The sequence below is a fragment of the Styela clava genome, chromosome 15, assembly GCF_964204865.1.
Source record: "Styela clava chromosome 15, kaStyClav1.hap1.2, whole genome shotgun sequence".
Classification (NCBI taxonomy): domain Eukaryota; kingdom Metazoa; phylum Chordata; class Ascidiacea; order Stolidobranchia; family Styelidae; genus Styela; species Styela clava.
In genome coordinates, this window is record NC_135264.1 from 17,591,973 (window position 1) to 17,618,932 (window position 26,960).

The 26,960-nt window shown below is 38.7% G+C and overlaps 3 protein-coding genes across 8 annotated transcripts in view; 2 read left to right on the forward strand and 1 right to left on the reverse strand.

Annotated features, from left to right (window-relative positions):
* LOC120334479 (uncharacterized) overlaps positions 1–26,960 on the forward strand; it is a 62,934-nt gene that overhangs the window by 32,067 nt on the left and 3,907 nt on the right. The window contains exons 27-28 of one of the 5 annotated variants that reach the window (XR_013480654.1): positions 20–279; positions 2,043–2,060. The exons of 1 other annotated variant lie outside the window; for it this stretch is intronic. The gene's annotated coding sequence lies outside the window, so the exon portion shown is untranslated. Of the gene's footprint in view, positions 1–19; positions 280–1,054; positions 1,188–2,042; positions 2,061–3,965; positions 5,975–26,960 lie in introns of those variants that run through there. 3 more of the 5 variants (XR_013480652.1, XR_013480655.1, XR_013480653.1) reach the window with 3 other exon arrangements.
* Positions 12,437–26,960, reverse strand: part of LOC120334055 (eukaryotic translation initiation factor 4 gamma 2-like) — a 56,662-nt gene continuing 42,138 nt past the window's right edge. For both annotated transcript variants that reach the window (XM_078120577.1, XM_078120575.1), the window contains 2 exons: positions 14,988–15,108; positions 12,437–14,463 (listed from right to left, as the gene is read on the reverse strand). In XM_078120577.1, coding sequence (XP_077976703.1) covers positions 14,460–14,463; positions 14,988–15,108 — 125 coding nt within the window. In that variant the 3' untranslated portion in view covers positions 12,437–14,459. The remainder of the gene's footprint in view (positions 14,464–14,987; positions 15,109–26,960) is intronic.
* LOC144432433 (uncharacterized) lies at positions 20,256–22,398 on the forward strand. Its single transcript, XM_078120574.1, has one exon. It carries the CDS (start codon positions 20,270–20,272, stop codon positions 21,767–21,769), a length of 1,500 nt encoding a protein of 499 aa, XP_077976700.1. The 5' UTR covers positions 20,256–20,269; the 3' UTR covers positions 21,770–22,398.

Consider the following 26,960-nt stretch of genomic DNA (forward strand, 5'->3'; position numbering starts at 1 on the left):
AACATTTTTTAATACACAGGGTATGCAGACAACATTGAAAAAACTCTCAGATCTCGAGTCAGAAATCCCTCTGATAAAATCCTCGATTGGGAACTCTCTCTCAAAAGTAGTAATATTCGAGCTTTTGGCCTTGTCGAATCTTGGAGAGATGCTGGTCGGAGGCTACCATTTTTTGTCTCTTCCAGTTGACCTTTCAACAAAGGTCAAAGGTCATGGGTGAAGATTGGATCACTCATGCGTTTGAAGAAAGTAAAATCGACATGATCAAAATGCTCCCAGGTATATTAGATTTTTGTATTATAAGGCTTCATAACCGAGGTGGGCAACCACGGGCCAAACATTGTGCCCACTTAGACTGGCGGGCATTTTATAAACAATACTTACCGTGTTACAAAAGCAAAAGTGGAAAACAATGAGCCTCGTCCTGCTAAAACTAAATTTAATGGCGATCTCAACAAATTCCTTGAGCTGTTTTTTAGCTAAAAAATTTGGTTTATCTTGGTTGTGGCGGGCCAGATTGAATTGTGCATTGAGCCGTATTTGGCCCATGGGTTGTAGGAATGACTGTTAAAAAAAATTAAACCCCGCCTCCAACTAAATTTCTCAGACTCCAGTCTGACGCCAAACTGGCTCCACGGCACTCCCAGAAGTGTGTGTACCAATATGAAGGTAACTAATTTTGTTCGCCTACTTTACATCGAGTTGTGTAAAGTTACTGAAACCTATGGGCAGGGGGTATATTCACTTGGCCAACACAGACAGTCCCCGAACTCGTAATAGAACTAAAATAGAGAAAATCGGAATAAATTCATGGCCTAACCCTAACCTGGTACACACACTACGGGAGTACCGCACTTTTACTTTTATTATTTACAATTGTTAACTGAAAACCCCGCCTTCGACTATGAGAAATGACGCGAAATATGCCAAATTCACAGCTCTGTAATGACAAGCGCTCAAATGCTTGCGGTACAACAGCTGTTACCTGGAGGGGAGGAAAGCTGATAAGACTTCTATTTTCTTATCATTATTCTTCTCATATCTTATCTTACAGAAGCATCTCAGACCAAATCTGCAATGATTACAATCCTAGAAGGAAAACAACTGCAATTCCTGTTCCCATTGGTCAATATTGAATCCAAACTGTCCAATCAGATTGCAGAGAACCCAATCCCCTCCTCTATCTACAAATGGATTTGACTTTTGACCTCTACACTGACCCTGGGTTCATCATTGTGCTTGTTTCATGGTAAGTAGTATTTCTTGTGTTTCCATAAATATTCGCTCAAATCAGGGTCCGAGTCTTAAACCAAAAGCTGAAAGAGTGCTAATAGAATATTGCGGCCGAAAAGGCTGAGAGTGATACATAGGCTTAGGATAGGATTTAGATAGTTATCGTGGGGAAGAGAGAGTCAATAAGACGGGTAATCATGTGGCGAACCACGGCCTCTCATCCGATTACCATGTCGGGTATGGGATTCGTTAGCCAGTTATTTGTTTTTATCATCGCATGGGATATGAACCTGCGAACCCATGCAGGGTAATCAGAGATGCTGTGGCAAGCGTATTCATAACGCTTAGCACGATGCGCCACACGCCGAGCCTTCTGTTTTTTCTAGCAGAACTGGGATTTCTCAGATTCGGCATTGCCTTGGCCAATTCATTACTCCCTCAAGATAATCTGATGGGAGTGCGTATTGTAACCTTCTCTTCTTTGGGTCTTGTACACTAAATCAGGGGTTGTGTAACCTTTATTGCAGAAGGGCCAGATTTAAGTAATTGGGTGAGGCCGCACCTTCATTCGAAACCTTTCAATAGAAAAAGCTAGTTTTGCTAATATGACACTCAAGCACTGGCATGTGATTGAACTTACTCGTACATACCAGATAATTGAACTAAAAACTCGTTTTGCGGGCACACCATTCAAAGTTTGCACTTCTCCGCGGGCTGCACAATAGCTTTTCGCGGGCTGCATTTAGCCCGCGAGCCACAGTTTGTACCCCCTGCACTAAATTAATAAATAAAATTTTTTCCTATTTCAGCTCTCTTGATCATATCACAAAGCATAGCAGTCTGGCGGAGGGCATAGAACGAACGCAAAATCCATTGAGGGAGATTGAAGAAAAAGAGCGCCAACTACTGGTCGAAATAAAACCTGTATTGCAGAAATTTCTTCATGATAAGTTAAAGTTACAATTGCATGCTTTGTATGCTGTTCAAGTCTTCTGCTGTAACAAGGAATTCCCGAAAAGTATGCGATTCATTTATACAACATAGCAAGGTCTTTTGCCTAGGCTCTTGCTTGTAACCCCTAGAATATCGATTCTCGGCCCTAGAAATGTGAGCGCATTGTGATGGAGAAATAGAGATATTTAAATAGGGCGAAGCGAGGGATATATCTAAATCGGCTGGAAAGCATTTGATATCACAAAAAATTTGAATTAAATCTTGCATATTAGTTACTATTTGTTCAGAACTAAGTAATGTAAACTAAAACATCTTCTTGTGATTTTCTGTCACATGTTTCCCCTCAGCCTTGTTCAAAGAGTTACCCTCAATTTGTCTTCTTATGCTGGACAATTTTCATGTTTTAGCCCCCAAAAATTCATAGCACTTAGTGGCCCCCATTATTATATAAAAGCCAAAGTAAAAGTTTGAGGCCCAGTGAAGGCATTTGTTTGTTTCCCCAGAGGAATTAATCTGTGCTCAGTTTGAGAAGTCCTGAACTGAGACCTTTTCTTGTGGTTACAGGTTCCAAAAATTTGTAGCTCTTCGTGACCTCACTATTAAAGTAAAAGTATGCCAGAGGAATTAATCTGTGATCCTGTATGGAGTCGAGGGCCCAGTTTGAGAAGCCTTTAACTTAGGCTTACCATACGTTCCGTTTTAGGCGGGACAGTCCCACATTTTAGCGTCTTGTCCCTGCAGCCGTCTTAATACACAGACATTCACCAATTATCATGTTCTCGATACTGTTGTTGCTGTGTAGCGTACCGATAGCCTACTTACTGAAGGTGGATGCATAGTTTATTGTTAGAGGATAATTGCTACAATTTGTTACGCGTAAGCATCGCACGCCAAAAGGGTGCTTAACGTTAATGTAAATTTCTTTGTATTTTTCAAACTGAAACCGATATTTAGACAGACAGCGCATGAACTCACGATGACAATATGGTCAATGAAGACAGCCGGGATGGTTTTAAATGTAGGCCTCTTATGTAAAATCAGTAAATTCAAAGTTGAAAAAATCACAGCTTAGGTTTTGGAGGTATCCCTATATGGTATCCCTACTTTAACTGAAACCTCTTCCTGTGATTTCAGATCTTCTGCTCCGATTGTTCAATGGTTTGTATGAAGAAGATGTTGTTGATGGGAGACTTACTATGTGTGGAAGGAAGATGTTAATGAACAGTACTGTGGAAAGGGGAGGGCATTGTTTCAGGTCGGTACCTTGTATGTGTGGCACATGCCATGTTATTTGAGGTGCTTCATTTTTTTAAACACATGTCTTAGTTATCTTTGTTTAGGCCCGTCAATGCCTAGTTTTTTGGCATGTACCATCAGTTTTATTGAGTTGGTGCCCTGTTTTATTTGACATGCCATGGTTTTAGTACGGTTGGTGTCTTGCTTTTTGGAACATTTCAGTTTTTTAGATGTATGCCATCGTGTGTCTGATCGATGCCTTGTATTTGACATATGCCATGGTCTGTCACGTTAGTGGCATGGTGTTTGCCAGGTTGGTGGCATATGCCATGGTTTGTTTCAGTTTAGTGCTTATCTTTTTGGTACATGCCGTAGTGTGCCAAGTTGGTGCCTTGTTTTTGTCACATATGTGATAGCCATTGTATGTATCGGATCGGCGTCTTCTGTTACATATGCCATTTCATGCAATTTTGTTCAATCCTCCACTTTTGGTTGAAGGCTTCATTTTGATAAAACTTCAAACATTGAATTTCTGTTTTCAGGTGAACAAATGGCTGGCTTAGCTTCGTGAAGCTGAAACAGATGACGAAGAAGACAAATAAAGTTTGAGATTGTTGTGTCATAATCAGCACTTATGATGTCATAATCAATCAATGTGATGTAACAATCAGGCAGTGTGATGTCACGCTATTTTGTGCAGTACTATTGGCAGAGAATCAATTAATGTTGGTTTGTGATGTCACAAAACAAATATTGTGATAAAACAAAAACTATAGTTGAATCACAAATAAACAAAATACTACAATGCACTATATTGTAAATAAACTTCTCTTCCAATTTTTGAGAACCACCTTGTAAATATTATTGTTTTTGTCTGTCATAGTTTGTGAGTTCCGTTAGTCTACCATTTTCCCGAGAATTATTTCTGCTTTTTGATACCAATTTTTTAGTCTTTTTATGCTTTGTAGTGAGTTTTATAAATTTTGTGGAAGTTCAAAGTTCAACACTACAGTTATAAATTTTAAAAAATTAGATTAGTTGTCATTTAGAATGTTGAAATCTCAATCTATTAAAAAATTTTGAATTATGGAATGTAAAATAATTCAAATTGTGGCAATACATCAAACATTTAGCGTCAGAAAAAGATGTTGGTTGTTCAAAAAGTGTAAAGAATATTTGCGCTGGCTTTTGATATAGAAATTTAATGCCTAATCATGTAAAATATTCATTATAGGGAGGGGGCTTTCCAATAAGCCGTATAATGGCTGTATAGCAGTGGTTCCCAACCTTTTACGCCTCGTGGCCCCCTTCAGAGGATTTTAGTTCTCATGGCCCCTGTTTATCTTTCCAGTGGTATTTATAGTCTTATTTTGATTGGTAGATTCCAAATCCCATTATGTTCAAACAATTCATGCTCAACAAAGTGAAAAATCCTTTGGAATAACATAACCTTCAGGACATGAAACTAGGAAAAAAGTAAAATCAGTTTTCTCCTGGCATGGTGGCCCCTTCTAACTGCTCTGTGGCCCATTTGGAGGGCCATGGGTCCCCGGTTGGCAACCACTGCTGTATAGTTTTACTTTGTTTTAAAATTATTTTCACCAATAATCTAACTCTCTGTGTTGATTTTGTCTTCGTCCAGTTCTGAAAAATGTTTTTTTGTCATAATTAACTACAATCATGTATCTATTGTACTAATGTGTCTGTTTATTTGTTTATTATATTTACTGGAAATTCGAACTATATATATTTGTGTGAATTAGATGACCTGATGGTCATTGTGTTTGGACTTTGCTACTTTCCCGGTTAAATAATGTTCTAAACTTAACCCCACGCCCACTATCTTACCCAGGTAATGAATTAGGCAAGCAATACCTTCCAAATACTTCCCATACTTTTTAAGCCACGCCCCTTTTTAGAATTTGTCAAGCCACGCCCCACTTCAAAAACAACCAGCTGACGATAAGTTACAAATAACAGATAGTAAGGAGAAAGTATGCTTTATTCAAAAAAACATGTTGAAAATACCTGAATGGTACGTAAATAAAAAAATAATAAAAGTTATTAGAACAAGCAAAATTCAGCAAATATTTTTGATCAGATTTTTGCCCCCTCAAAAAATTGTCTCCGCCCCATTGAGCGGTGCGCCACACCGTTTGAAAATCACTGCTAAAAAGCCTAATTCCGAGTTCAATTAGTGTCTAACATATCCATCTCGGCCTTGTCAGTGTGGCCATTTTGTTTCCAAGAAAATCTTTCGACCTTTGACCCCATCCCGATTCCTGAATAGTGCCCGATACATACTAAAAAGTATTTTCGATGAGTATTTAAAGTATTGTCATCTTTTTATAGAATTATAGTGCTTTTTAAATGTTGCCACACAGCATGCTAAGATTATGCAGAATTTTTGAGCAAAAAAAAAGATTTTTTTGAAAATGTCATTTTTGTAAAAATCTTTGTACTGAGATTAATTGTTTGTTGTTACATCATAATTAAATCTGCAATGTATTATTGTGATATCACAACGTTTTGAATAAATGAGTGAGAAATAAGAAAATATCAACATATGCATGTTTTTGTTTGTGTCTGATAAGATGACCTGGTTCAGTGGTTAAATTGAGGGTTATAGTTATCATATCATGCTTATTTCGCGTATAAGGAAGCATGGCGGGTTGAAGCTAGGAGGACTAATATCATGGTAATAAGAAATAAAGTCCAATTCAGCAACTAGTAAGAGCATATTACTGCCGCCATTATGAGAATACAACATAAGTATCTTACGGACATAATTATGACCAAGTAAAAATCTGCCAAACTGTCAGCCAATCGTATCTCATATACCTGATCACGTGATTTGCGCAGAATTGCATCGGCCATGTTGTTGCCATGCGCAGACGGACATTTCAACCGGAAGTATGTACTTGCCTTGCGCAAGAAAATACCGAGATTTGATTGGATATTTCTCAGCCTGCGCAGTAGACTACCGGCCATCTACTTGCCATGCGCAAGATTTCTGGGAAAACGACCGTTGCCAGATAAATTTGTAAACAGATTCTAGAAGTCTGGCAACGTTCAAAAACATAACATTTTCGCGCATGGCAACCGCATGTCCGTTCTAGCACTGCGCATGTCACATGACTTCGAAATTTTCTCATTGGGTAACTCTGAGCCAATTGAAATAGCACACGAAGTTTTAACATAAAGAGTTGAAATTCCTGGAACAAACACAAGAACAAAGACAAAAAATCTCGTCATCCGTTCTGGCGTAGTCAGTAAAACGACCAAGAATTAATCCTGTCGTTCGAGTTCAATACCAGACCCATCCACTCTTTTCTTCAGTTGTTTTGAAGTAATCGAAAGATAAGTATCAGAGGTTAGAACGTTTTCTTCGTCGGCCGCTGTGGCGCATTGAATCTGTCGTTTTCAAGTAATCTCATTGCCCAAGTTCAAAGCCGGCCCCCTACACTTCTTTTTCAGTTGTCTTGAAGTAATCGAGAGATAAGTATTGGAGGTTAGAACATATTTCCCGACCACTAGCGTGGCGCACTGACAATGACGCAGGTGAGGTGTTCACCTGGACCTGGGTTCGTGCCCAGGTCCGAGTTGCCGATGAAGGCGTCCTCTACTTTGACCTACGAGACTTGTCTCGTGGTCCGAGAGGGGGCGGCGATGTACGGAACTCGGGGAAGTTGCCATTCAAATGTGACTCCCCAAACCCCAATGATCCTGCAGAGTCAGTGCGATGGACGCAACGGGTGGTCTTTTTGTGGAATATTTTTAATAATATTAGCAACAATAAAAAGCCGGGATGATTTCATGTTTCGAGCCGAACGATATCTTATCGTACATTGTGCCTTTGTTCTCTTGGCGCACTCTCTTTGTCTGCGTGAAGTATGTTTCGAGCCGAACTATATTTTACATTGTTCCTCCGTTCTCTCGGCGCACTCTTTTTGCGCCTTGCTTGAAGAGCTATCGCTTGGTGGATTCGAACCTTCTAGTCTTCGGCCCAATTTTCTCACGCCTAACCCAGTGCGCCACCACACCATCTCAAGCACAGAGATGTAATCCGGGTATTCATCTCACGAGGAGCTGAACTTGTATACGAAAAATAACTCCAAATACTACGAATTATTCCCTCGTCATCCGATCTGGCGTAGTCAGTAAGACGACCAATGAGTAATCCTGTCGTTCGAGTTCAATACCAGACCCATGTACTGTTTTCTTCAGTTTTCTTGGAGCAATCGAGAGATAAGTATTAGAGGTTAGAAGATAGTCCGCGACCACTAGCGTGGCGCACTGACGAAAACGCAGGTGAGGTGTTCACCTGGACCTGGGTTCGAACCCAGGTCCGAGTTGCCGTAGAAGGCGTCCCCTACTTTGACCTACGAGACTTGTCTCGTGGTCCGGGAGGGGGCGGCGATGTACGGAACTCGGGGTAGTTGCCATTCAAATGTGACTCCCCAAACCCCAATGATCCTGCAGAGTCAGTGCGATGGACGCAACGGGTGGTCTTTTGTGAAATATTTAATAATATTAGAAACAATAAAAGGCCAGGATGATTTTATGTTTCGAGCTGAACGATATTTTACAGCGTGCCTCTGTTCTCTTGGCGCACTCTCTCTGCCTGCGTGAAGTATGTTACGAGACGATCGATCTATCTTACATTGAGGCTCTGTTCTCTTGGTGCACTCTCTTTGCGCCTTACGTGAAGAGCTATCGCTTGGTGGATTCGAACCTTCTAGTCTTCGGCGCAATCTTCTCACGCCTAACCCAGTGCGCCACCGCACCATCTCAAACACAGAGATGTAATCCGAGTATTTATCCCACGAAGAGCTGAACTTTTATACGAGATAAAATTCAACTACTACGAATCCGTGGACTATCGAGATCCTCTTCATGTCGGACTCGAACCTATAATGTTCGGCACAACTTGCCAGCGCTTAGTCCGATACGCCACAGCACCGTGCAACGTCCAGCGATTTAATTTTGGTATTTACCAAACGAAAAGATTACTTTTTCATATGTTTTGGAGTAATCAAGAGATATCAGAGATCAAAACGATTAGTTAAGAGGCATTAAATCGCTGGACGTTGCACGGTGCTGTGGCGTATCGGACTAAGCGTTGGCAAGTTGTGCCGAACATTATAGGTTCGAGTCCAACATGGAGAGGATCTCGAGAGTTCACGGATTCGTAGTAGTTGAATTTTATCTCGTATAAAAGTTCAGCTCTTCGTGGGATAAATACTCGGATTACATCTCTGTATTTGAGATGGTGCGGTGGCGCACTTGGTTAGGCGTGAGAAGATTGCGCCGAAGACTAGAAGGTTCGAATCCACCAAGCGATAGCTCTTCACGTAAGGCGCAAAGAGAGTGCACCAAAAGAACAGAGCCTCAATGTAAGATATCGTTCGTCTCGTAACATACTTCACTCAGGCTCAGAGAGTGCTCCAAGAAAACAGAGGCACGCCGCAAAATATCGTTCGGCTCGAAACATAAAATCCTCCTGGCCTTTTATTGTTTCTAATATTATTAAATATTTCACAAAAGACCACCCGTTGCGTCCATCGCACTGACTCTGCAGGATCATTGGGGTTTGGGGAGTCACATTTGAATGGCAACTACCCCGAGTTCCGTACATCGCCGCCCCCTCCCGGACCACGAGACAAGTCTCGTAGGTCAAAGTAGGGGACGCCTTCTACGGCAACTCGGACCTGGGTTCGAACCCAGGTCCAGGTGAACACCTCACCTGCGTTTTCGTCAGTGCGCCACGCTAGTGGTCGGGGACTATCTTCTAACCTCTAATACTTATCTCTCGATTGCTCCAAGAAAACTGAAGAAAACAGTACATGGGTCTGGTATTGAACTCGAACGACAGGATTACTCCTTGGTCGTCTTACTGACTACGCCAGATCGGATGACGAGGGAATATTTCGTAGTAGTTGGAGTTATTTTTCGTATACAAGTTCAGCCCCTCGTGAGATGAATACCCGGATTACATCTCTGTGCTTGAGATGGTGTGGTGGCGCACTGGGTTAGGCGTGAGAAGATTGGGCCGAAGACTAGAAGGTTCGAATCCACCAAGCGATAGCTCTCCACGCAAGGCGCAAAAAGAGTGCGCCGAGAGAACGGAGGAACAATGTAAAATATAGTTCGGCTCGAAACATACTTCACCCAGACAAAGAGAGTGCGCCAAGAGAACAAAGGCACAATGTAAGATAAGATATCGTTCGGCTCGAAACATGAAATCATCCCGGCTTTTTATTGTTGCTAATATTATTAAAAATATTCCAGAAAAAGACCACCCGTTGCGTCCATCGCACTGACTCTGCAGGATCATTGGGGTTTGGGGAGTCACATTTGAATGGCAACTACCCCGAGTTCCGTACATCGCCGCCCCCTCCCGGACCACGAGACAAGTCTCGTAGGTCAAAGTAGGGGACGCCTTCTACGGCAACTCGGACCTGGGTTCGAACCCAGGTCCAGGTGAACACCTCACCTGCGTTTTCGTCAGTGCGCCACGCCAGTGGTCGGGGACTATCTTCTAACCTCTAATACTTATCTCTCGATTGCTCCAAGAAAACTGAAGAAAACAGTACATGGGTCTGGTATTGAACTCGAACGACAGGATTACTCCTTGGTCGTCTTACTGACTACGCCAGATCGGATGACGAGGGAATATTTCGTAGTAGTTGGAGTTATTTTTCGTATACAAGTTCAGCCCCTCGTGAGATGAATACCCGGATTACATCCCTGTGCTTGAGATGGTGTGGTGGCGCACTGGGTTAGGCGTGAGAAAATTGGGCCGAAGACTAGAAGGTTCGAATCCACCAAGCGATAGCTCTCCACGCAAGGCGCAAAAAGAGTGCGCCGAGAGAACGGAGGAACAATGTAAAATATAGTTCGGCTCGAAACATTCTTCACCCAGACAAAGAGAGTGCGCCAAGAGAACAAAGGCACAATGTAAGATAAGATATCGTTCGGCTCGAAACATGAAATCATCCCGGCTTTTTATTGTTGCTAATATTATTAAAAATATTCCAAAAAAAGACCACCCGTTGCGTCCATCGCACTGACTCTGCAGGATCATTGGGGTTTGGGGAGTCACATTTGAATGGCAACTACCCCGAGTTCCGTACATCGCCGCCCCCTCCCGGACCACGAGACAAGTCTTGTAGGTCAAAGTAGGGGACGCCTTCTACGGCAACTCGGACCTGGGTTCGAACCCAGGTCCAGGTGAACACCTCACCTGCGTTTTCGTCAGTGCGCCACGCTAGTGGTCGGGGACTATCTTCTAACCTCTAATACTTATCTCTCGATTGCTCCAAGAAAACTGAAGAAAACAGTACATGGGTCTGGTATTGAACTCGAACGACAGGATTACTCATTGGTCGTCTTACTGACTACGCCAGATCGGATGACGAGGGAATATTTCGTAGTAGTTGGAGTTATTTTTCGTATACAAGTTCAGCCCCTCGTGAGATGAATACCCGGATTACATCCCTGTGCTGGAGATGGTGTGGTGGCGCACTGGGTTAGGCGTGAGAAGATTGGGCCGAAGACTAGAAGGTTCGAATCCACCAAGCGATAGCTCTCCACGCAAGGCGCAAAAAGAGTGCGCCGAGAGAACGGAGGAACAATGTAAAATATAGTTCGGCTCGAAACATACTTCACCCAGACAAAGAGAGTGCGCCAAGAGAACAAAGGCACAATGTAAGATAAGATATCGTTCGGCTCGAAACATGAAATCATCCCGGCTTTTTATTGTTGCTAATATTATTAAAAATATTCCAGAAAAAGACCACCCGTTGCGTCCATCGCACTGACTCTGCAGGATCATTGGGGTTTGAGGAGTCACATTTGAATGGCAACTTCCCCGAGTTCCGTACATCGCCGCCCCCTCCCGGACCACGAGACAAGTCTCGTAGGTCAAAGTAGAGGACGCCTTCATCGGCAACTCGGACCTGGGCTCGAACCCAGGTCCAGGTGAACACCTCACCTGCGTCATTGTCAGTGCGCCACGCTAGTTGTCGGGGAATATGTTCTAACCTCCAATACTTATCTCTCGATTACTTCAAGACAACTGAAAAAGAAGCGTAGGGGGCCGGGTTTGAACTTGGGCAATGAGATTACTTGAAAACGACAGATTCAATGCGCCACAGCGGCCGACGAAGAAAACGTTCTAACCTCTGATACTTATCTTCCGATTACTTCAAAACGACTAAAGAAAAGAGTGGATGTGTCTGGTATTGAACTCGAACGACAGGATTAATTCTTGGTCGTTTTACTGACTACGCCAGATCGGATGACGAGATTTTTTGTCTTTGTTCTTGTGTTTGTTCCAGGAATTTCAACTCTTTATGTTAAAACTTCGTGTGCTATTTCAATTGGCTCAGAGTTACCCAATGAGAAAATTTCGAAGTCATGTGACATGCGCAGTGCTAGAACGGACATGCAGTTGCCATGCGCGAAAATGTTATGTTTTTGAACGTTGCCAGACTTCTAGAATCTGTTTACAAATTTATCTGGCAACGGTCGTTTTCCCAGAAATCTTGCGCATGGCAAGTAGATGGCCGGTAATCTACTGCGCAGGCTGAGAAATATTCAATCAGCCAATCAAATCTCGGTATTTTCTTGCGCAAGGCAAGTACATACTTCCGGTTGAAATGTCCGTTTGCGCATGGCAACAACATGGCCGATGCAATTCTGCGCAAATCACGTGATCAGGTATATGAGATACGATTGGCTGACAGTTTGGCAGATTTTTACTTGGTCATAATTATGTCCGTAAGATACTTATGTTGTATTCTCATAATGGCGGCAGTATTATGCTCTAACTTACTAGTTGCTGAATTGGACTTTATTTCTTATTACCATGATATTAGTCCTCCTAGCTTCAACCCGCCATGCTTCCTTATACGCGAAATAAGCATGATATGATAACTATAACCCTCAATTTAACCACTGAACCAGGTCATCTTATCAGACACAAACAAAAACATACATATGTTGATATTTTCTTATTTCTCACTCATTTATTCAAAACGTTGTGATATCACAATAATAAATTGCAAATTTAATTATGATGTAACAACAAACACTTAATCTCAGTACAAAGATTTTTACAAAAATGACATTTTCAAAAAAATCTTTTTTTTTTGCTCTAAAATTCCGCATAATCTTAGCATGCTGTGTGGCAACATTTAAAAAGCACTATAATTCTATAAAAAGATGACAATACTTTAAATACTCATCGAAAATACTTTTTAGTATGTATCGGGCACTATTCAGGGATCGGGATGGGGTCAAAGGTCGAAAGATTTTCTTGGAAACAAAATGGCCACACTGACAAGGCCGAGATGGATATGTTAGACACTAATTGAACTCGAAATTAGGCTTTTTTAGCAGTGATTTTCAAACGGTGTGGCGCACCGCTCAATGGGGCGGAGACAATTTTTTTGCCGGAGGGGGCAAAAATCTGATCAAAAATATTTGCTGAATTTTGCTTGTTTTAATAACTTTTATTATTTTTTTATTTACGTTCCATTCAGGTATTTTCAACATGTTTTTTTGAATAAAGCATACTTTCTTCTTACTATCTGTTATTTGTAGCTTATCGTCAGCTGGTTGTTTTTGAAGTGGGGCGTGGCTTGACAAATTCTAAAAAGGGGCGTGGCTTGAAAAGTTTGGGAACCATTGTTCTGCAGGATTTGAAGGTATTGCTTGCCTAATTTATTACCTGGGTAAGATTGTGGGCGTGGGGTTAAGGTAAAACATTATTTAACCGGGAAAGTAGCTGAGTCCAAAACACAATGACCATCAGGTCATCTAATTCACACAAATACATATAGTTCGAATTTCCAGTAAATATAATAAATAAATAAACAGTACAATAGATACATGATTGTAGTTAATTATGACAAAAAAACATTTTTCAAAACTGGACGAAGACAAAATCAACGCAGAGAGTTAGATTATTGGTGAAAATAATGTTAAAACAAAGTAAAACTATACAGCAGTGGTTGCCAACCGGGGACCCGTGGCCCTCCAAATGGGCCACAGAGCAGTTAGACGGGGCCACCATGCCAGGAGAAAACTGATTTTACTTTTTTCCTAGTTTCATTGCCTGATAAGGTTATGTTATTCCAAAGGATTTTTCACTTTGTTGAGCATGAATTGTTTGAACATAATGGGATTTGGATTCCACCAATCAAAATAACACTATAAATACCACTGGAAAGATAAACAGGGGCCATGAGAACTAAAATCCTCTGAAGGGGGCCACGAGGCGTAAAAGGTTGGGAACCACAGCTATACAGCCATTATACGGCTTATTGGAAAGCCCCCTCCCTATAATGAATGTTTTACAGGATTAGGCATTAAATTTCTATATCAAAAGCCAGCGCAAATATTCTTTACACTTTTTGAACAACCAACATCTTTTTCTGACGCTAAATGTTTGATGCATTGCCACAATTTGAATTATTTTACATTCCATAATTCAAAATTGTTTAATAGATTGAGATTTCAACATTCTAAATGACAACTAATCTAATTTTCCATAAATTTATCACTGTAGTGTTGAACTTTGAACTTCCACAAAATTTATAAAACTCACTACAAAGCATAAAAAGACTAAAAAATTGGTATCAAAAAGCAGAAATAATTCTCGGGAAAATGGCAGACTAACGGAACTCACAAACTATGACAGACAAAAACAATAATATTTACCAGGTGGTTCTCAAAAATTGGAAGAGAAGTTTATTTACAATATAGTGCATTGTAGTATTTTGTTTATTTGTGATTCAACTATAGTTTTTGTTTTATCACAATATTTGTTTTGTGACATCACAAACCAATATTAATTGATTCTCTGCCAATAGTACTGCACAAAATAGCGTGACATCACACTGCCTGATTGTTACATCACATTGGTTGATTATGACATCATAAGTGCTGATTATGACACAACAATCTCAAACATTATTTGTCTTCTCCGTCATCTGTTTCAGCTTCACGAAGCTAAGCCAGCCATTTGTTCATCTGAAAACAAAAATTCAATGTTTGAAGTTTTATCAAAATGAAGCCTTCAACCAAAAGTGGAGGATTGAACAAAATTGCATGACATGGCATATGTAACAGAAGACTCCGATCCGATACATACAATGGCTATCACATATGTGACAAAAACAAGGCACCAACTTGGCACACTACGGCATGTACCAAAAAGATAAGCACTAAACTGAAACAAACCATGGCATGTGCCACCAACCTGGCAAACACCATGCCACTAACGTGACAGACCATGGCATATGTCAAATACAAGGCATCGATCAGACACACGATGGCATACATCTAAAAAACTGAAATGTTCCAAAAAGCAAGACACCAACCGTACTAAAACCATGGCATGTCAAATAAAACAGGGCACCAACTCAATAAAACTGATGGTACATGCCAAAAAACTAGGCACTGACGGGCCTAAACAAAGATAAACTAAGACATGTGTTTAAAAAAACGAAGCACCTCAAATAACATGGCATGTGCCACACATACAAGGTACCGACCTGAAACAATGCCTTCCCCTTTCCACAATACTGTTCATTAACATCTTCCTTCCACACATAGTAAGTCTCCCATCAACAACATCTTCTTCATACAAACCATTGAACAATCGGAGCAGAAGACCTGAAATCACAGGAAGAGGTTTCAGTTAAAGTAGGGATAGCATATAGGGATACCTCCAAAACCTAAGCTGTGATTTTTTGAATTTACTGATTTTACATAAGAGGCCTACATTTAAAACCATCCCGGCTGTCTTCATTGACCATATTGTCATCGTGAGTTCATGCGCTGTCTGTCTAAATATCGGTTTCAGTTTGAAAAATACAAAGAAATTTACATTAACGTTAAGCACCCTTTTGGCGTGCGATGCTTACGCGTAACAAATTGTAGCAATTATCCTCTAACAATAAACTATGCATCCACCTTCAGTAAGTAGGCTATCGGTACGCTACACAGCAACAGCAGTATCGAGAACATGATAATTGGTGAATGTCTGTGTATTAAGTCGGCTACAGGGACAAGACGCTAAAATGTGGGACTGTCCCGCCTAAAACGGAACGTATGGAAGCCTAAGTTAAAGGCTTCTCAAACTGGGCCCTCGACTCTATACAGGGTCACAGATTAATTCATCTGGCATACTTTTACTTTAATAGTGAGGTCACGAAGAGCTACAAATTTTTGGAACCTGTAACCACAAGAAAAGGTCTCAGTTCAGGACTTCTCAAACTGAGCACAGATTAATTCCTCTGGGGAAACAAGCAAATGTCTTCACTGGGCCTCAAACTTTTACTTTCGCTTTTATATAATAAAGGGGGCCACTAAGTGCTATGAATTTTCTCACTTCGCCCTATTTAAATATCTTTATTTCTCCATCACACTGCGCTCACATTTCTAGGGCCGAGAATCGATATTCTAGGGGTCACAAGCAAGAGCCCAGGCAAAAGACCTTGCTAAGTTGTATAAATAAATCGCATACCTTTCGGGAATTCCTTGTTACAGCAGAAGACTTGAACAGCATACAAAGCATGCAATTATAACTTTAACTTATCATGAAGAAATTTCTCGACCAGTAGTTGGCGCTCTTTTTCTTTAATCTTCCTCAATGGATTTTGCGTTCGTTCTATGCCCTCCGCCAGACTGCTATGCTTTGTGATATGATCAAGAGAGCTGAAATAGGAAAAAATCTTTATTTATTAATTTAGTGCAGGGGGTGCAAACTGTGGCTCGCGGGCCAAATGCAGCCCGCGAAGACCTATTGTGCGGCCCGTGGAGAAGTGCAAACTTTGAATGGAGTGCCCGCAAAACGAGTTTTTAGTTTAATTATCTGGTATGTACGAGCAAATCCAATCACATGCCAGTGCTTGAGTGTCATATTAGCAAAACTAGCTTTTTCTATTGAAAGGTTTCGAATGAAGGTGCGGCCTCACCCAATTACTTAAATCTGGCCCTTCTGCAATAAAGGTTGCACAACCCCTGATTTAGTGTACAAGACCCAAAGAAGAGAAGCGTTACAATACGCACTCCCATCAGCATATCTTGAGGGAGTAATGAATTGGCTAAGGCAATGCCGAATCAGAGAAATCCCAGTTCTGCTAGAAAAAACAGAAGGCTCGGCGTGTGGCTCATCGTGCTAAGCGTTAGGAATACGCTCGCCACCGCAGCTCTAATTACTCTGCGTGGGATTACAGGTTCGAATCCCATGCGGGTTGGCTATGTGCAAGAGGATGGGTGATTCACGTAACTGCTGGTCGGTTACGGCTTTCCCCACCATCAAGTCTATGCTTCCGACAAACAAATAACAAACACCTTGAAATTAGAGAGGGGGTGTAGGGAAATCCCTGAATATGCTGCTACTGCTCACGGATTGGTGTTTGCCCAGCCGCAGTGTTCTAAACTTAGAGTCGCGAGTGGAGTCAATTCCAGAGTCTGATTGGCCCAAAAATAGGTCACGTGTCTGGAATTTTTTTTTCCATATTCCGTATGACAAATATTTACGTCAGACAAATCTCGTCTTTCATCTAGTCTAGGTTATGGAAAAGTGATTGTGGGAGTGATTTTCAGCTTTTTTCCAAATCGAATTTTTCGAAATATCGTCTGGTTTCTTCCATTGTTTGACTGATTATACGTTTTTGGAATGACGAAGCCCTGTGACAACATACCTTTTAGTTTCTTCGCGAATTTTCTATGAGAACTTTGTGTTTTCATGGTCAAAAAATGTAAATTTTGAAAATATTACTGAAAAATTATAATGACAGACCCGATGTCCGTTGCTATGATCAAGTAGAGTAAGGAGAATAAATTAAATGTAGGTTTGAAAAACACAATGAGCTGGGCGGCCAACATAATTATCAATCTTGACACGTATAAACACCCATAAAAATGGCATATATACCAATGCAGGTAATCAGTCAAAGGCATAACAAAATTTTTTCTTACTAGTTCTATCACTAATGGAAAACCAAAATTAGAAATTTGGGTTGGTGACCAGACGAGACGTCGTTGTTTGCCATATAATCAAGTTGCCTCATTGGCATTCCTCTCCAAAAACATTCATATAAATCCCGTTTCACGCAAATATACCAAGCACAATCCACCTTAGACCCGTCACACTTTCACCAAAATAAAACACAAAAATCACCGTCAGAAACAATATATTTCCACAACATGATGCCATGGTCTTGAATCAAAAAATCATGTAATAGATCAATAGTGAATAGCATATGGGTCTGACATCCAAAATGATAAGTAATTAATCCTAAGGACCACAAGTCGGAACAATATTCACCTTCACCAAAAACCATACTTATATCAGCATTCACTCAACTGGCTGTTTACAGACTAAAAATAGAGGAGTAAAAATAGATGAAGAAAATAGAAAAAAGACGAACTATAACTGTTTAATCAAATCAAAAACATTTATGTAAATCCCGTTTTAATAATAAAAAGTGAAATAAAACTGGCAAATTGTGTGTTTGTATATATAGATGTTAACAACAACAATTAATTAGTCTATTTTTTTTGTTTTGTTCGTTTTTTTTTTTCAAATTTTGTTTCATGAATTTTAACCACTTCAAATAGTCATATTTTACTGTGAATTTATCAGTGTAAACTTGGAGGGAGCTGACTCTGATGACCGCATGGTCGTATCGCTCTTCCAGTCTATACCGAAAAAAGTGTATTTTTTGTTACCATTATTTATTGTTATGACTGTTTTTTTTTTCCGGTTGACGAAAATCTCTCTCTCTCTAATACTATCTTGTTTGTGTGTGGCCTCAAGTTCTTTATCTTGAGTCATTTTTTTGTGGGTGTGAGAAGAGGGAGAAGATACGATCGCCTCAGGACCTTCAATGAGAGTTCTTTACGATAGGGCATTACTTTAGGATAGATGACCTCTTCCCCGCCCCAAAGAACAGTTCATTTTGGAAAGGGGGGTTCTTAGCCAAGTTAGACCGGAGGCCAAAAATGGGTGATTTTCGAGGGTCACAAGGGTCTGAGAGGAGGGAGGGGTTCAACCACTTCCCTGGGTAAGTAATGAAGGATCACTAAAATGATCTAACTCCACATTTCCCAATTGGGGAGATCTTGAAACGAGAAATTTTCAGTATTTGATATATTTTTTTTAGTTCTCTATCATTACTATGATACTGATTTATGGGTGCTCCCGATGTACCAAGGCATATTCTCTCAGGATAGTTTGCTTTGGTGCGCACACTTTTGAAGCGTCGATTTATGAGCATAACACTAGCTGAGGTTCTAATGAAGGTTGAAGAAATTAAGTGCAAATACTGAGTTTCGAAATGGCAAAGGGGGAATCAATGAAAAATGTTGGAAAACGTTGAGCTGACTGAAAACTATTTAAGAGTTCCCGAAACCTTCTGTAAATATAGAGAAGAATTGCTATTATTTCGAATGGTTTAAGACAGGGGTAGGGAACCTTTTTGGTCAAGAGAGCCATAAAATATACATATTTTCAATTGCATTTCCGTGCGAGCCATATAACATTTCTTCACTTAATCAGGCCTAAAATGTTCACTCAAAAGTCAACACATTCCATGTCAATATACATTTAATGTGACTTCTGATGCTGCATGTTGTCGCTGCGGGCCTTGAACGGTTGCTCACTTGCAGCCCAAATTGAAATCTACGATACTAATCACCCTTTTTCGTTCAGGCATCTCCGTAGTATTTTAAAACTCTATCGCTTTGTGATGTCACAATATATGTTCCAGAATCCTCATGTTTTGTCACAATGCCTGTCTGGTAATTCTCTTACATAACATAGACATGCGCTGGGCCCGCGTTGTCAAACGTATTGGGAATTTTTTGCCAAATTTGGCCATAAAATAGTTTGAAGTCTAGTAACAGTAGTAAGCTTAATCTTAGAATAATAGATTTTTCTGGGAGCCATATGCCGTCACCAAAAGAGCCATATATGGCTCGCGAGCCATGGGTTTCCGACCCCTGCCGTAGGAGGTATGCAACTTTGAAACCTCGTATCTCGCGAACCATTTATTATATTTAGACAAGTTTTACATCGTGTGAAAGATAATCTACAGGACTAAGTATAATTCTAAAATTGAGATAAAATATTGTGATCATCTTATGAAAATTGGCAAAATTAAAAAGCATAAAAAACTTCATAAATTTGCTCAAATCTAATTGACAAAACTTCAATTTGCTTTTGATTAAACCTAGTACATTATCGACAAAATTTGTAGAATTTGAAGATAGCTTTCCAGTGATACCATTAGATTGAACTTATGTTGCACCATTCAAATTTTAGAAGCATTTTTATTCGTGATTTTGTTTGTTGCAAGATCGAGGCGACGTCGAGGTGACGTAAATAACGACCTAACACATTTACGCCGTTACGCAGCGACGTTAAGCAATTACTTTTGGCACGTAGCACGTTTACGTTTCCTACGAGAAACACTTTTCCTCGCATGCTCGTAACGTCATTTACTTAAGTTCGTATTCGTGAAGCGACTAACGACTTGTAAACGATACACGGGGAAATTTACGCATTACATCCAGCCTCAAAATCTGTTCGACTAAAACACACAATACGCAGTGTTATTGCCGTTTTAATTTCATAAAGATATGAAAAATACGAATCACGCAAAGAATTAACGCACGAAACGTCGCATGAACGTTATCACGACAATGTCGTCGTCGCCCTTTGCGTCGTTACGCAAACTTGGCGTCAAAATAGTTGATCAATTTTGCTCGCAAACCATTTGAATCGATAGTACAAATTCTGTGTGAGCAGCAAGCAGCGTGAGACATGGCGGCTTCTTACTCCGACGTTTTGAAAATACAATCTGGCGTTATTCCGCCACTCAGAGACAAAATTAAAACAAGGGAAATTCGACGACCACATTGTCTGCATATGCAATTTTCGAGAGAAAAACCATTCGAAGACGGCTTCAGAAATGCAGCGAAAAACATTATTTTACAATGCTTAACTAAGAATCATGTTAAAACCATTGCAGTCAGACCATATAACTCTATCGATGTAACGTGTATTTCAAGAGCAGCGGTACTGAAGTTATCAACGTTTTTGGAATCTCACCCTATACCTGAATGCAAGTGGTATTTATATGAGCCTGAAAAGGTTAGGGTTGACATATCATGGGTGCCAGGTCACCTAACTACAAGTATGATAAAAACTGCTTTGCTTAAACATGTTCAATTTGATTCAGAGGTTTCTGAATCAAAAGATAAAGATGGAATAGGACAAGGAACCATGAATGTTCAAATACAACCTAAATTACTCAATGAAAATCCAATACCAAGCTATATATATGTTGATGGGTACATGCTTACAGTTAAATATTATGGTCAAAGAAAAACGTGTAAGCAGTGTGGTTCGTTTGAGCATTTTAAAATTGACTGTCCACTGAGAATCCAAAACCAAGAGAACAGACAAAGAATGCAAAAACAAAGCAAAATCACTGCACTAAAAGATATTGTAAATATAGATAAGCTTCCTCCAAAGTCTCAACATCAACAAAATCGAACTGAACAGGTTATCAATTTGTCTAATGTTTCATCATCTACTCAGGAAGAAAATAAACAGAAAGCCTCTTTGCAAATAACACCAGAAACATCAAACCATACACTACCCAATTCGAAAAGCATTATCGAAACACCCAAGACGTCACAGTCAACCAAAATGCAAGAAAATCAAAGTCTCTTAGTCGGACAACAAAAGCGTCTTCATTCAGACAGTCCAAACGAACAACCCCGTTTCCAACGAAAATTTGACAATGTATCAAGTGATGGACATGAGGTAAATATGATAGATGAGGAAACCAGTAAACTTCTAATGTGTGCCAAATGCGGATCAGAAATAATACTCTCTGATGAATCAAAAGAGGTCATGTGTGAATACTGTAGCACATCGAATTTGATTCTCAAACAGTGCTGTCAGAATGATGGTTATTTTGCTCTACCCAAAGACGTGGCAAATATCAATACCCCTATTCCTTGCAACTTGTGCCAGCAATTAGTCAATTATTCACCTTGCTGTTTAGAAATAAGTGAATGGGAAAATAATTTACTGAAGTGCAAAACCTGTTCAACTGTCTACATCAAATGCCATTGTTCCTCATTAATCATGCCACCTGTAAAAGGTATGTTTAAAAAATGTGATAATGTTCATTGCAATCAAATAATAACTTTTTGTTCCTGTGGTATAATAAGTGCAGCAGAAAATGGTCCTTCATGTACCTGTGGTAATTACCAAGCAAACTATAATTGTGATTCTCTGACTAATGGATAGTACAGCACTAAATATAGGTTCCTTCAATACAGGGGGAATAGCAAACTTTGAAAAAAGGAAACAAATTTTTACATTCCTCAAAAGAAAAAAACTAGACATGATTTTCTTGCAAGAAACTCATGGAACAGATAAAGATGAAAATCTATGGTTAAAAGAATGGGGAGGTACTGGTGTATTCAGCCATCATACAAGTAAATCATGTGGAGTAGCAATTTTGTTCAACATAAATGTCAATTATAGTATACATAAAACACTAATAGACTCAAATGGAAGATACATTGCTCTGGAAACAACTATTGGAGGTGAAAAAATTGGTCTTCTAAATCTATACGGTCCCAATGTGGACAAGCCTGAATTTTTCGAAGAATTGATTGAAGTTTTAGATAATATTGAATATGATCACCTAGTAATTGGGGCGATTTCAACCTTGTATTGAATAATAACTTGGACAAACATGGTGGAAGGACGATACATAGTAATCAAAAATCTAGAGAAACTGTTCTGAATATAATAAGTGAATATGATTTATGTGACGCATTTCGTATAACTCATCCTACAGAAAAATCTTATTCACATCTACAAAAACCAGCTAAGATTCTTACCAGAATTGATTTTTTTTTATTATCAAATACTCTTTTTGAAAAAGTAAAAGCCTGTAATCAGGGTTGTCCAAAACGAATCGAATATTCGAATGTATTCGAATATCAAAGTATTCGAATACCTTTTCTGCTCTTTTTCGAATAATTTCGAATAGTAGCCACTTTTCGCCGTAAACGTGGTGTTTTGTTTTATGGGAATCTTCAAACGACTTTTTACGCTGTCTCACGTATTGTAATGACGATGAAATAGAATCGGCACTTTGATTGTTTATATTCTGTGCGACCGTACGTCGCATAGTGTTGCGACACATTTGCACGTTTGCGTGGGTGGACATTGCCGACATTCGTCTACGAGGCTTTTAATTTACAAATTCATTTCCATTACGTCAAAAAATTGACAATTACCGTATTTCCGGGCAATAAGTCGCTTTTCTAGGGGGGCGTCTAATTGAGAAAGTATGTAGTTCTATGCGGCCTGTTTTTATTCGCATGAGTCTTCTCAAGCATGATTTGTGTAACCTTATATTTGGGTCTTAGGGTCTGCCAATCATGATATTTAATCGCAGACCGGTTATCGTTACTTTAATAAAGAGAAACACGGCCACCGAGATAAAGTGATTTGTGACCCTTTTCGTTTTGCCGATTCAGCAGAACACGACAGGGACAGGAAAACACAGCTGTGAAATAACCCGTGGACGTACAGTGTATTACTTATCACATTCCAAAATTATTTCAACATTCGGGTTAATAGGTTGTCCAAAATGATTGCCGTTTTACAACTTAAATTTACCACTCAATTGTTAAAAATAGTTAATTTGGTAATATGATTCTACCAAACTAACATGATCTGGTTCTAAACATATAAAATCATTAGCGCATATCAGCATAACTGAACAACAGGGACACAATTTTTCTACCCGTCTTATTGGGGGCCTGTATGGAAAAACCCCTTTTTGGGTGCTAAAAATAGACATCGTCCTATTTGCCATGTGGACTTATTAGCCGGGAAATACGGTATTTATAGCCGTCATTGTTACGATATCCAATAAATTGTCACAAGTTGGAAAAACAAGTCGATTTATTAGAAAATAATTTCTGGCAAATAATTCTGATAACGATAGTTAAAAGTATCGATCCTTTACCAGGATGATTTTTTGCAATAAATTATTACTCATTACGTATTATTACTCAAACATACAACGGCGATCTGCGGACTTATAATGTGTGGTAAAGTTCCCGAATATAATTAATTTTTGATTCGCATTTTTGTACTCACGAAAAAATTGTCACAAGTCGGAAAAATAACTCAAATAATTTGGATGATGGTTGGTATTTAAAAGTATGAGCGTTTTACTAGGATGATTTTGTGTTACGCAAATATTCAAATCCATCATCGATACCACTATTGCCGTATTAATTTAATTCTGTTAACATGACTCGTGGTATATAAAATATATACTGCAATAATCTGCAAATATGAAATGCCTGGTAATATAGCTAGGTTGTAACTTGTAGATAGCAGTTATTCCATTGCTTATTATATGGAAATTCCTACATACATTTAGATAAGCTTCAATTTGTGGATTTTATTTTCGAAGTATTCGAAATTTCATATTCGAAAAAAATAATTTCGAATGTATTCGAAATAGTGAACTATTCGGTATTGGCCATCCCTGCCTGTAATATTGTACCAAGTATAAGATCTGACCATTCCCTTTGCACTTTGGATCTTCAGCTCAACCCAACACCACGTGGTAGTGGATACTGGAAATTTAATTGCAGCCTACTCTATGATGAAGATTATGTTAATTCAATAAGAACTGTTATATCTAATACCATATATGATCATTCTCATCAGCCTGTCAATCCTCATCTTTTTTGGGACACCTTAAAATGCGTAATTCGAGGAGAAACTATTGCTTACTCATGCAGAAAAAAAAGACAAAGAAATAAACTGATGACTAAGATAGAAAACGACATGAATAATTTGCAGACACTACTCTTAATAGATAACTCTGAGCAGACATACAACAATCTGTTGCTAAAACAAAAGGAATATGACAATTTGTATCAAGATATTATTAGAGGATGCATCATACGAAGTAAGGCTAATTGGGCTGAAAATGGTGAAAAGAACTCCAAATATTTTTTTGGATTAGAAAAGAGGAGAAAGTCAAATTCAACTATTACAAGACTAACAATCGACAATCATACAGAGACAGATCAAACGATTATATTAAACAAAATATATAATTACTATGAACATTTTTTTTGTTCAAATATGCCACAGGAAAACGAGATTGATAATGTTTTAAATTACTTAAACATTCCAGAAATGGCAGATGAAACATCTAAAAAATGTGACGGCTCGATTTCAATGGCCGATTGTAAGAAAGCACTCTTTTCGATGAAAGATAATAAAAGCCCGGGCATGGACGGAATTCCTTGTGAATTTTACAAAAAGTTCTGGGATGAAATCAAGGTTCCTCTATTGAACTCCTATAATTATTCTTGGTCTACAGGAACACTTAGTGATAGCCAACGCAGTGGATTGATTTCTTTAATATTGAAGAAGAATAAAGAAAGGAATTAAATCAAAAACTATAGACCCATTACATTGCTTAATGTGGACTATAAGATTTTAAGTAAATTATTGACTACACAAATGCAGAAAGTAATGAATAATATCATCAATGAAGATCAAAGAGGATTTCTCAAAGGCAGGCAAATGGGAGAAAATATTAGATTGGTATGTGATTTGGTAAATTATACGTCACATCATAATATACCTGGTGCAATTTTTAATTTGGACATTTGTAAAGCGTTCGATAGTGTTGAATGGCCCTTTTTATTCAACGTTCTTGAAAAATTTGGCTTTCAGCGAAATTTTATATCTTGGATCAAGATCATGTACAAAGACAGCACATCCTGTGTTATAAATAACAACTACATATCCAACAACTTTTTATTACAAAGAGGCTTAAAAGAAGGGGATCCACTTTCTCCATACCTTTTTTTGAGCTGCATAGAAATTTTGGCAATTATGGTCAGAGCAGATGAAGGAATCAAGGGAATACGAATTAGCGATTCAACTGTCAAAATAGCAATGGCGGCTGATGACACAACTGTGTTTACAGATGGATCAAGTACCAGTGCTAAAAACCTGTTTAATATTTTAAATGTTTTCGGTGATATTTCTGGATGTAAAACTAATCTGGAGAAATCACACATAATGCAAATTGGAAAACCTATGAACATGGATTACATTTCAAATTTTAGACTTGAAGTGACTGACTCATTAAAATTTCTTGGAGTGAATATCCCTGCTGACTTGTCAAAATTATTTGAAGTAAACTTCCCTCAAATCATAATTAAAGCTAAAAATGTTATCCAAGTGTGGAAAATGAGGAATCTTACATTACTAGGTAAAGTGTGTATAATTAAGACACTAATTGCTTCGCTTTTCACCTACAGTTTTACTTATTTACCTGTTTTCATTCCAGACAGATATATTAAATCACTAAACGCTGCACTATATCATTTTTTATGGAATTCTAAGTGGGAGCGAGTCAAAAGAAAAACACTAATTGGTCCAAAAATGTTGGGTGGTATTGACATGATTGATGTCCATAGTTTTATAATAGCTCAAAAAATTAAGTGGGTGGGGTTTTTATTAGATGATACCAAATTTTGTAAATGGAAGCTTGTAGAACTTAATTATTTGAAGAATCTTGATTTCACATTCTTGTTAAAGGGGAATTTATTCTGGAACTCCCATTTTATGAAAAATATTCCATTTATCACTATTAGAAACATGATGTTATACTGGTATAAGTATAAGAATATTGTTTTGAATGTGCCTATACTTAATCAATCGATCTGGTACAATAAAAAGTTGCAATATAGCAGAAAACCTTTTTATATTTCTACATGGAAAGAACATGGCATTTCTGAATTTAGACATTTAATTTCTCATAATACTTTCTATACCTATTTTGAGCTACTTGAAGAATATAGCATGCAATATAATGTTGATGATTATAGAACTTATTACAAAATCATAGGTAGTATTCCTGAGGAATGGAATGACATTGTGCAATCATATGTTGAAATTTGTGACTTTGATTTTAGTGAATTTCTTTCAACCACCACTGAAAATTATTCGTGCAAAAATACCTATAAAATAATAATAATGAAACAGTTTGTCTCTCCAAACACGTACAAGTCCTTTTGGCAAGAATCTTTCAATATTTCTAGTGTACAGTGGAATAAATATTTCATAAATTCATATTCATCAACTATTGAGACAAAGCTGAGATCTTTTCAAATGAAGCTGTTTTATAAAGCTATAACGCTGAATAATGTTTTATATGGATTTGGGATAGTAGAATCAAACTTGTGTGAATTTTGTAAATTACATATCGAAACCCTTTTGCATTTATTTTATTATTGTGAGATAACTAGTAAATTTTGGTCCGAGATAGACCAGTGGATTGTTTTTAAGACAGATAACTTTAATTTTGATCTTTCCATCAAAGAATGTTTTATGGGCTTTGATGACATTCCTGAAATACAATTCATCAATTGTGTAC